This window comes from Danio rerio, chromosome 2, assembly GCF_052040795.2.
Source record: "Danio rerio strain M-AB ecotype USA chromosome 2, GRCz13ab, whole genome shotgun sequence".
NCBI lineage: Eukaryota > Metazoa > Chordata > Actinopteri > Cypriniformes > Danionidae > Danio > Danio rerio.
Window position 1 is genome coordinate 16,859,800 of NC_141022.1, and position 12,639 is coordinate 16,872,438.

The following is a 12,639-nucleotide window of genomic DNA, read 5'->3' on the forward strand; positions in this document are numbered from 1 at the left end:
ATATATATATATATATATATATATATATATATATATATATATATATATATATATATATTAAGGGTGGAGCCGAACCCGAATACGGTATTCGGAAAGGCACGAATAGCGTGTTTTTACGAATACTTATTTCGAACAAATACTTGAAAAATTATTTGTATTCGGGAGCAAGAAGAGCATTATATTAAAAAGCTGTGTTTCCTCCTGAGACCACAGTGCGTGAGAGAGAGAGAGAGAGAGAGAGAGAGACGCTCAGTCGGAGGGCGGGGCGGAGGTAAAAGGTCTCTGGCGCAAGCTTCTCCACAGCAGCAGACAGAGAAGGCTGAGCAAAAAAAAAATACTTCTCTGCATCACTATTTTTGTTAAATAGATTTTTGTACCTTAATTGGGTTCCAGATGCAGTTTAAAAACTTGTAGCGTAGTTTGTTCGGCATTTTCCATTACGCTGCATTTTTGGAGTTTGCAATCGGGTGCTCTCTGTTTACGCAACGTTAGCTCTGTTAGCGCGGTAATTTAGACAATAGACTGTTGACAGAGTAATGTTAACGTTCGTTTATAAAGGTTAAAACGATGCTTGTGCAGTTGTGTCGAATAGTATGCACTTATGGGAGTTATATGGTACGTCTTTTGCAGACAGCAAGATATATGCTATAGGCTAGTTAACCTTAGCATAGCTTCCCGTCAATTTTTATTAACTTGAAACTCCTCAAATACATTTGGGCACCATGAAAAAGAGTGAGAGTGCTGCTGAGCCATTTCTTGGTCCTCCACCAGTAAAAAAAATAAAACTTCAGGTTCTGTGTGGAAGCATTTTACAGTCAGTGGTGCTGCAGATGAAACAAACTGATACTGTATAATGTGTGCAAAAGTGAAATCAACAGGGGCAGAGATATTAAACATCTGTCAACATCTTCTATGCATAATCATTCATTTTCTTTACGGCTTAGTCTCTTTATCAATCTGGGGTTGCCACGGTGGAATGAACCACCAATTTATCCAGCATATGTTTTACGCAGTGGCTGCCCTTCCAGCTGCTACCCAGCACTGGGAAACATCCATATACTCTCTTTCACACACATACAATAGGGAAAATTTAGCTTACCCAATTCACCTATATTGCATGTGTTTAGACTGTGGGGGAAACCGGAGCACCCGGAGGAAACCCACGCCAACATGGGGAGAACCCAGTCGAGGCTCGAACCAGCAACCTTCTTGCTGTGAGGCGACAGTGCTACTCACTGTGCCACCGCGCAACCTTCTATGTAATGTATTATCACATGCACCCGAAAAGCATCCTCTCCTGATACTGTCTGTGAACCCCCCACAAGCATCAATCCCCTCAATCAGCACAGCTATGTTCTGCTAAATCCTCCACAAGCACCAAACCATCAACACAGCCACATTCTGCCCCAGCAAGTCAGTTTCAAACATAAAAAAGTATTAAAAAAAAAAAACTTTGTGTCTGTTTTGTGGCAGGCAGATAATAATAGCAGGGTTGTATCTTTTAGTATTATATAGAATACTTTTGTTCTGCCAGATCTCCCAGGCAGGGTTTTATTTAAATTTATTTAGCTAATTTTAGTTTTTGGAATTCTGTGCATTGGAAAGAAGTTCTTTCAGAAGAAGAACAGTTTTTTGAAGTATTATTTGTTTTTATTCTGTCTATTCAGTGTCCTTCAACAAGAACGGTGGTGGGGTTCATAATATTCACAATGGTATTTTATTAGTTGTTGGTTTAACCATGGATGAGATAATGGTTTCTATGTTATTTTCTTTTCAATGACATTTCTTGTCACATGTTCAAAAACAACAGCCAATATTGCATATCTGTAATTTATATAATGGGTATAATTAAACAATACTTTCACTATAACGTAAATTAGAAGTGTTATAGAAAAAATATATATTTTTGCGCCATTTTGAATTTTACTCGAATACAAATACAAATACTTTTCCCCTCTCAACAAATACAAATACAAATATCGGCTGCTCCGCACATCCCTAATATATATATATATATATATATATATATATATATATATATATATATGTATGTGGTAACTTGGCATGAAGAATCACACTGAGACAGGACTGCGATCAGGTTGCTTTGCTTTTTACTCACAGCCGTGAGTCAAACATCAAGACGAGCACCGTCTATGCACAGCAATACACACACACTTTCCTTCCGCCCAACAGGTGCAATAATAAAACAACTGCAACCTCTAGCGGTCGACAACAGGAACTGCTAGAACTGTACTTAGTCTACTACACTTCTTCCCCCTTAAAAGTCAAAAAATAACAAAAATGAAAAGAAAAGATAGAAAAAAAAGAAAATGTACCTTGTATTGTACCAAACAACTCTGACTTATCTAACAAAGTCTTTTAGATAACCTTGTTCATGTTTTTCTCTGGCTGACTTCCTTATGAATGGTACCTGAGCAGCTACCTTTTATGGTTTTGGTAACTGTTCAGCCGCGGCATCTGGCTCTTCCTGTGACACCGGCAACGGCTTGTTCCATCCAGCCGACTCAACTGGAACACTGCTAACTGGAGGCCTAATTCCTTCTTCGATGACTGGTAAATCCTGAATCGTTGTGGACTTGGGAACAGTGTATATGTGTTTCTTGCGGAGCTGATCAACATGTATTCTCCATGTCTGTCCCGATCCTGTCAAGACAGTATAAGACAGTGGGCCCGTGCATTTCTCAACCACAGCCGGGACCCACTGTGGGCCGTAGCAATAATTTCTCACATTCACAGCATCACCCTCTGAAAAGGTCAGCAGGTCTGTGCTGTTGTCATGCTCTTCTTTCTGTCTCAACTGTTTCTTTTGTACTTTGGTTGCCAGGTCTGGTGAAAGCAAATCAAAAGTTGATCTTAACTGCCTTGACATCATCATCCTATAATTAAACAGAAACCTACTCACTCTGGTCTCTAATGTTTCTCCTTGCATTTTCTTAAGACCATTTTTGAAAGTCTGCACAGCTCTTTCTGCTAAGCCATTCGAAGAAGGGTGAAGGGGCTGTTCTGATGTGCTGAATTCCATTCCTTTTCATGAATGAAGCAAAATCTGCACTTGTAAAACAAGGTCCGTTGTCTGATACTAACATGCAAGGCAGTCCGAATACACTGAAACTCTGTCTAAGTTTCTCTATAGTGGTCTGGGAGGTGGCTGTAGTGGTCGGGTAAACATCCATCCACTTTGAATGAGAGTCTACAACAATCAGAAACATCTTTCCCTAAAATGGGCCAGCATAGTCAACATGGATTCTGGACCAGGGAGTTGTTGGCCACTCCCATGGATGTAAAGGGGCCACAGCAGGTGCTTTCCCACACTGTCCCACAACACCTCTAGCTCCCCACACTACACAGCCAGCCCTGACACTTAGCTCCTTTTTCCTCTGATAGAAAGGCTGTAACTCAGGATCCACCACTTTTGGCCATCCACTCAAGATGTATTCACGAACTCTGGACATCATGACATCCCGAGAGGTCCAGCGTCTAATTTGAGGTGCCTCAACTGGTGCCTCCCCCAATATGTCCAGCATGAGGACCTGTTCCGAATTCTTCTCCCCTGTCTCGTCATCCTTGATGGGAAGCCTGCTTAAAGCATCAGCACAAACATTTGTTTTGCCCGGCTTGAAAACTATGGTGTAATCATAGGCACTCAGAAGCACGGCCCACCTCTGTATTCGTGGCGAGCCCATCTGAGGAATGGTCTTCTTCTCATTAAAAAGTGAAATCAGTGGTTTGTGGACAGTGCAGATGGTAAAGGACCTCCCACACAGGTATTTGTGGAATTTCTGTATTCCAAAAACTACTGCAAGCCCCTCTTTATCCAGCTGTCAGTATCTTTTTTCAGCCTCTAACAGTGTGCGTGACATGAAACTTAGGGGTCGTTCACTTCCATCCGCTAATCTGTGTGATAACACAGCCCCTAATCCATAGGGGAATGCATCACAAGCCAGTACCAGTCCTTTTTCTGCTGAATAATGTACCAGAACACTCGCAGATTGTAGTAACTTCTTAGAATGCTGAAAAGCCTCTTCCTGTTCTGCTGTCCACTCCCAGCACTTGCCTTTTTTCAATAGCTCATACAGTAGGACTAGGCACGTTGCTAGATTTGGGAGAAATTTACCATAATAGTTTAATAACTCCAAGTAGGCCTTCAATTCTGACACAGTAGATGGAGATGGGGCCTCAACTATAGCCTTCACCTTTTTTTCCACCGGCTGAAGGCCATGCTTGTTCACTCTGTGTCCAAGATACTCCACATCATCTTGCAAGAACATAAACTTCTTTCTTTTGGGTCTCAACCCTGACTCTGCCAGTCTTTGCAGCACTGCCCCCAGGTTTTCTAAGTGGTCTGCTGTGTCCACACCTGTTATTAAGATGTCGTCCAAATAAACGGCTACTTTGGGGATTCCCTGTACCAATCCCTCCATTATTCTTTGAAACATAGCAGGAGCAGAAGCCACTCCAAAAGGTAACCGCTGATACGTAAACAGACCTCACTGTGTATTTATTGTCAAAAACTTCTGAGATTCCTCGTTAACCATCACCTGCTGGTAGGCATGACTCAGGTCCAATTTGGAGAACTTTTTGCTCCTGACAAGGTGCTGCACAGATCCTCCAGACGAGATATGGGGTACTGCTCCAAGGATGCTTCTTGATTTACGGTCAATTTATAGTCAGCACAGAGCCTTATGGAACCATCAGTTTTCAGAATCGGAACTACTGGTGCAGCCCACTCCGAGTACTTTACAGGACGGATTACATTTTCCTTTTGTAGACGAATTAACTCCTCATCGACTTTTGTACGCATTGCATAGGGCACTGATCTGGGGCGAAAAAATCTAGGCACTGCCTCTGGAGAAACATTTCAACTTAATTCCAGTGCTGCTTACTTTTGTGTTTTTCCCACTTTTTCTCAGTGCCTTGAATGTCTCCTCATTTAAGACCGTAAGACTACATCCAGTGTCTATTTCTAGCTTCACTGTGTGTCCATCCATTTGCATGTCAACTGTATATGGATGTACTTTAGCTAGATTTTGGATGTTCACATTTGTAACATGAAATTAGCTAATTTTATGAATATTAATAAATCAACAATAACGGTTTATTCTTAATTATTAATATTCCGGCTTAAGCTTCAGTCAATTTGATCAAACAAACATATGATTGTAAATGATCATGCTCGCGCGACCGAGCGGATTCCCAGATTATGAATATTATTTATCAACAATAACGAATTATTATTAATCATTAATATTCCGGATCAATTTATTGTTAATTTGACCAAACGAACACAAGCAGAGCCGCCGCTCTTCCGAGCGGACACGGTAATCTATTCATTTAGAAAAAGGGAATTTAATTGCTACTACTTTTGAAGTAGATTAATCATTCAAAAGTTTTAAACAACTTATAATAGCTAGGCAGGGGAATCTGTATTCCAGTGACATTTTCTCGTGAGGCAAACAATACAATTCATTTGATTATAATGGAATTTATTGACTAGTCAGACGTAACGAACAAACAAACGCACAAACATACATTAAACACAAAACAAAAGGTAAACCACGTGGAGATATCGGGTCAATAGAACGTGTAGCAACAAAGAGAAATAGTAAAGCGAGGAAATTCAGATTTCAGATAAAAGAGTGACAAAACTTTCAGTTCCACACGCACCATTAAGGACCACCGAGACTATAACAAACACCTTTTTGATAAAAGGGGCACAGCTTAATCGCATAACTAAAATCACCTGGTCGTTCATGTCTGGAGGTCTCTCTTATGCGTCTCTCTTCCGTCATGATGAAAACTCCTTTGATGTCCTTCTTGATGCGTGGAGTTTGTAATGCAGTTCGGACGAACACGATCGCAAACTTTAAACTGAGTTTACTTTGCCGGAAAATAAAGAAAACGTGGCAGGAAAGTCCATGCGGCTGTGAAGAGCCGTGTTTCACGAGGGCCACCGTCAATGATGTTCTTTTTAAGACATTCTCTTTCTGCCCAGATGTTTGGGCAGAAGGTCTGCTCATACCTGCGGGTCACGTGACAACCCGTACAGCATTCTGACCAATGATTTCAGGGGAAAGTTTGCGCGCGAACCTTCCTTTGTCTCGGGGCTGCTCGTATGCAAATTTGAGTGTCCGCCTAAAGCATGCGGACAGGCATTTAATACAGGGCTTTAAAGAATAAAGCAATGCGAGTTATGGTCTTGCTCTATGCATCATGTTTTGTAAAATGACAGCAGAAACCCATCGGTACCAAACATGGGGGGGTTTAAAGTACATCAACCTAATTTTTCATACCCTTACAATATTTATGCTTTACAAAGGCCTAAATGGAACATGCATACAGGTTATAAGAGAGGTTACACAGGTAAGAAAAGTCAGAAATGAGATACAAAGTTTACAAAACATAACACATTGGTTTTGTGCTGGTTCAGAATTTGATGAGTTCATTTTCTTTCTGTCGGAACAGCCTCGTGGGGGTGTGTGTGTGTGTGTGTGTATTTGGGCAGGAATGTCTTTGAAGTTTTCCTGCTTATCTCTCCAGTCCCCCTGAACAACTTAAGCTGTCACGAAAATCCAGACTTCTTGGAGCCAGGAGTCGTAAACCCTTCTGTCGACCAAAACCAGACCGTGATAAAATCAATAAGAAATTTTATCTGTGGACTGTACGCTACACATTCTATATGTATTCCTTAATGCAACCCAGTGTAAATGTGTCCACAGAATCATCGCTGTCACTTTCTGCTACTTTATATGCACGGTGCCTTTGAATGGAGCTAGTTTTATCGCTACTTCCTCTCCCTCTACTGGCCATTTTGTCTTTACTTCCACTAGCCCGCGAAATGTGGCCAATTTTTTTGCATGAGTGACATTTTTCTGTTTTAAATCAACAAACAGTGGCAGTGTGACTTGTTTCCTTGCATCTGAAACAGAGCTTACTTGCTGCACTGGCTTGCATTTCCTCATCACAGCTCGCTTTGTTGTCTGCTTTACTAAACATTTTATGACACTTTGCAGCTGTGTTATTTCGCAGGTCCTGTGCATTTTTGTCCGCTGCCTCCATCGAGAGTGCTAATTTCAGCGCAGTATCAAAGGTCAGATTTTGTTCTGATAACAATCCTCTTTGAATGCGTTCATCATTTACTCTGGATACCAGCCTGTCTCTCAGCATCTGTTGCAGCATTTCCCCATAATTAAAATCCTGAGCCAATTTGCGCAGCTCAGCCACAAAGTCAGTAACTGTTTCATCTGCCCTCCTTGATCGTGAGTCAAATTTGAAACGCTGAAATATCTCACTAGGCTTTGGGTTGAAATGGTTCTTTAACAAGTCCATCAACTGAGCATAAGATTTAGATTTAGGTTTGTCAGGGCTGAGCAAATTACGAATTAAAATGTAAGTTTTGGCACCCACCACACTCAGGAGAATAGCTCTTTGCTTCTCAGCATCTTCAATGCTATTTGCTTCAAAGAAATTGTCCAGAATCTCACAGTATTCTTCCCATGACTGTGTTTTCTCATCAAATGCCGCTACAGTCCCAATAGTTGTCATTTTTCTTTCTCTGTCACTCTCTCATATAAAACAGTCACTCACGCGATTACCAGTTTTATCCTCGTCACCAAAATGTGGTAACTTGGTATGAAGAATCACACTGAGACAGGACTGCGATCAGGTTGCTTTTTACTCACAGCCACGAGCCAAACATCAAGACAAGCACCGTCTATGCACAGCAATACACACACACTTTCCTTGCGCCCAACAGGTGCAATAATAAAACAACTGCGACCTCTAGCGGTCGACAACAAGAACTGCTAGAACATATATATATGTGTGTGTGTGTGTGTGTGTGTGTGTGTGTGTGTGTGTGTGTGTTTGTGTGTGCGCTACTAGTCAAAAGATTGGGTGCAGGTTTTTTAATTATTAATTTTATTTTTATTTTTATTAAAAAAATAGTTAAATTGTTAAATAATTATTTTATTTATTACTTATTTATGTAGTTTGAAATTAAATTATTACTCCAGCCATTGTTGCTTTTATTACTATTACCATTAATAATAATATTAATAGTAACACTAATAATTATTATTAGAGTAATTTTAAAGAAAGATGTGACTCTGAAGACTCGAGAAATGAAGCTGAAAATTCATCATTAAAATGGAATAAAGTATTAAATTATGAACTGCTTTTGAACAGTTATTTTATAGTGTAATAACATTTCACAATTTTACAATTTGTACTGTATTTTTAATTAAATAAATGGAGCCTATATGAACAGCAAAAGCTTGTTTTAAAACTGTGTGTAAATATATATATATATATTTATATATTTATTTATTTATGTGTGTGTGTTTAACACAATCAAAACAAAACAAAAAACATTGGGTAACAAGCCACGCTCGCAAGACCCGCCCTTTACAGCCATTGGCTGATGAAGAGAACTGTTACAAAACCAGCTGCTCCTCAGACTGATGAGAAGTGCACGCACGCTTCGCTGCATGCAGTGAAAGTAAACCCTTCAAAAAGAGTAATTAGTTTCATGAGTTCAGGGCATCACGTCATTATATGTTTCATATTAGGTAACGGTGTGTTTAACGATCTTTTTTTCGTAGTCCATCGTTGTTAAGCAGCCTTGTTGTTGTCTCTGTTGCTTACTTCCTGTAATGTGTTTCTCGGTCTTTATTAAAGAGTGCTGATCTTTCGTTCTATCAGAGACCTGACCACCAACATGTCTGCAAACAAGAACAATCTGAAGCGGCAAATGAAGTCGACGATCAGTGCTGGCGGAAAACAGCCAAAGCTCACCGGAGAAAAAGGCAAAGAGAGCGGCTGGCTGTTGAAGGAAGTGGCTGAACTCCGCAGAGCAGCGCAGGGATGCGAGTTCAACAAAAAGCGCCTTCGTTATTTGTCAGACACGCAGAAGGTCAAACAGAGCTCACAAGGAGTACTATACTGGATGTCCCGCGATCAAAGAATTCAAGGTAAGTAGACTTTTCACAATGACATCACTTTACTTCTGCCTTTCAAATACGCGGTATATTTTTAGTTTTGGATAAACAGATTTTTCTCCGGAAAATTTAGTTAGTAAATACAGCTAATTTCCCCAATAATAGATTTATTTTACTTGATCCTGCTATGAATATGAATTTATATTATCTGTTCTATGTAAATGTTCCAGCATGAGTAAAATTGTTTATTAAATAATCTCATATTAGCTAGTATGTCATCTATGTGCAATCAGTTTCATCATTTATTATTTACTGACCCATTAATGTTTTGTTAAGTTTCTACATTTGAATGAATTAAGACCTCAAGACCATGTCCTACTGCAACCTACTAGGTGGATTTAATTTGATATTTGTACTTACTTTTTAATTTATAATGTTACAAATAGTTTCTTAATGTAATAATACTGAATTAAAATTGTGTCTTTTTGGTGTATTTTGCTTTGTAAAGTTTTATAATCATATTAGTAAAAGTCACAATCGACATTATTATATTTAATTTAATTTGAATAATATATAAACATAAATGTTTTATGTTTATGAACGAAATGTTTTATAGAAAAAAATGGCAGAGAACCGAGCAATAGAATGTGAATAATATGAATGTGTTTTTGAATCAGCTTTCCACTGAAAACAACCACAGTAAAACACCCCCAGTTTAATTTACTATCTCTTAAAAATAAATAAAAATAAAATTGACTTAAAATCTCATCATTATTTGATAAATGCTGACAAGTGCATACCAACTTCATCTGTAATAAAGACAGCAACACAAACACACTCTGTTAAAGTCCCATTTTTTCAGTTTAAATAGAAATCTGGCTGATTTGTTAAAAAATTCTAAGAGTTTTCTTTATCCACTTTAAACTGTTCAAATAATTCTTTTACAGTGTAAAATCTGTGTAAAATAAAAAAAATACATCTGTTTATTAATTCTAAAAATAAAATGTGTATTTCTCAAATCGGTAGGTAGATGTGTACACATTAAATAAGAACCTTGTGGCTTTATAATATAACGTTGTTTGTGTTTGATTCCCGAAAAGCTTTAAAACCACAAAAAGAAAGTCTCAAAATTCAAACGAAGCCGGCAGTATAGACACAAACAAAAAGTCAATTTATACACACACGTCAACTGATCTGCAAATGCAAAACTTCCTTTTTGCACAAGTAAATTAATATGCATAAATGCAAAACACAATATTTGTTTTCACGAACAAGTTTATGTTTGCGCAAATCTTAAATTAACTGACTATGGTTGAAAGCCATTCGTTTGTGGATGTAAAAATGCATATGCAACATTGATGAAGCACGTAGATGACAAAGCGTGCATTGGCAAATAAGAGACAATAACTATCCCATATATATGCACCAGAGAATGCAACTCACTCCTATATGAGTAACAGGATAAAGTTTTTATAGTAGTTTATGTAGTTATAGTACAGTTATATAGTTTTTAGCATATAATAAGCAAATAAATGCTATATAGCCTGACACACAGGCTAAAAGCATGAGGATACAGAGCAAGTTTTAGCGATTAATCAAACATATGTATTAAAAAAAAAAATATATATATATATATGTGTGTGTGTGTATATGTATGTATGTATGTATGTATATATATATATATATATATATATATATATATATATATATATATATATATATATATTATACATACACATACATTGATATATGACATTATTTTTTAAGACATCAACAGTCAAGTTCATTTACAATTTTTTTACATTGAACTTTTACTTAAGCTCAGTGAAGGCCAGGAACACAATAAATAGTCCATAAATAGTTTATAAATAAGTAAAAAACCAAGCCAAAATGCAACATATTAACATTGTCAAACATCTTAAATTTGTAAAAAAGAATACAAGAAATTGGTTAATAAAAACTATACATCATAAATATATGGAATAATATATACATAGATTGATTAATAAGAATAAGATTCTGTGTTAGATTTGGCCAGAATGTACACAACATAACCTAACTTTTTATTTATTTTTATTTTTTTTTTGCAAAATGCTAAATCCACCTTAGGCTATATTCTACTACAGTAGTAGCGTTAAAGGGTCACGAAACACCAAAACACATTTTTTGAGCTGTTGACAGTCGTATATGCGTCCCACACTGCTAAAAACACTATTAGGACACCTATATTTCACTAAAAATTGGTTGTTTTTGCGTTATTTTAAGCAAATTCGTACTTCCGGTTTGAAACGAATTTTTGAAGCTGTGTCACGGTCATGACATAATAGCGTTGTATTCCAGCGTGCAAACTGGACGTCTGTACCAGAGTGTGTCTTATTACGTCTTACAGTGTGATGCATTAATGCATGAGTAAGGCTTGGTTCAAACCAATCAGAGCGCTCTATTGTGCAACTTCATTAATATTCATTACTGTCAGAGTGTAGACGGCAGAGACGCCACGTTGTGTTGGCAAAACAAGCGTGAAGTGTTGCTTTTATAGTTTGCTGCAGTTAAGTTTTGTTTTCATTTTCTCTCTGTGAGAGCGCAGCTGGCGTCACGTGTGGATTAACAGTGTACGCGACGATCGACAACAATAACTTGCGTGTCTAAGGAGGATTATTGATTACCTGAGAGCTGTTCTCATCTGCAAACGCTGATATCCGGATCCGCTTGTAGTCTTCTCTTAATAAAGATGCGGCTCTAGTTGCTGGTGATTGTCCTGTCTCTACAGATTTGGTAAGTGAGCGACCAGTGCTCTTTGTTTATTCAGTTTGTTCGTATCGAACTAAGTTAACTATTGCAGCGAGTGTAAACATGTTTAGCACCACAACCAAACTTTAACCTCGTGTAGGGTTTTTACCGCATTTTGTGACCAGAATAACACATGCGGCTTTCTGACGCTACCTGCCGAGAGCATCAAAGTTTCCGGGAAATGCGGAGGTTTTTTTTCTCTCATTCGTCGTGCGGTATCAAACATTGCATGAAAAATACACGCTTAGAGCAGATCCTCGAGTCAAATATCTCGTTTGTCGCGAGGGGCATGAATGAATTCCGTGAATGAAAGAGCCAAACTGCAGTTAAAGTCCAACATTTAATAATTTGGCAAATAATTCGGCTACAGATGTCCATGTAGGTTAAACACCATCTCTTTCTCCTGTGTGTGTATTTTGACTCCGAAACTCACGCGTGCCCAAATAGACACTCCCACACCCTCCCACTTTAGTTCCTCCGACACTCTCCCCTAAACAGAGCTGGACACGCCCACTTTTCTGACTTTTTCCAAAGTAGAGGTGTTGAAACACCCTGCTGAAACGAGGGGGTTTCATGGCCCTTTAAGAAAAGCTTGTGAATCAATGTTTTGTATAAGCAAGATTAAGTTGGTTAGATAAATGACTTGTAACTTGTTACAGAAAGAGTGGGGGGCGGCTCCTTCCACATCGCTGCTGAAAACCAACATATATGATCAGAGCGGGTGAACGGTGAGTCCAGAGAAACTGAGTCCGCGACACAAGCTCGCCTCGCCCTATCATATTTAATGAATTATTTTACTGCAATAATAATATCTTATTTATTGTTTTTTTTTTGTTTTTTTTTTTAAGCAAAACCGTTTATTTTTCTTCATAATAACCTGTGCCCTATTTGT

The 12,639-nt window shown here is 38.3% G+C and overlaps 2 protein-coding genes across 12 annotated transcripts in view; one reads left to right on the plus strand and one right to left on the minus strand.

Moving 5' to 3' along the window:
- The window catches only part of LOC147837035 (uncharacterized), a 200,652-nt gene that overhangs the window by 62,015 nt on the left and 125,998 nt on the right, over positions 1–12,639 (minus strand). The window lies entirely within an intron of this gene.
- Positions 8,450–12,639, plus strand: part of cpdp (CPD photolyase) — a 33,770-nt gene continuing 29,580 nt past the window's right edge. For 2 of the 11 annotated variants that reach the window (XM_087239108.1, XM_087239114.1), the window contains exons 1-2: positions 8,456–8,594; positions 8,698–8,990. In XM_087239108.1, the coding sequence (XP_087095234.1) occupies positions 8,738–8,990 (253 nt within the window). In that variant the 5' untranslated portion in view covers positions 8,456–8,594; positions 8,698–8,737. 11 annotated transcript variants of the gene reach the window in all.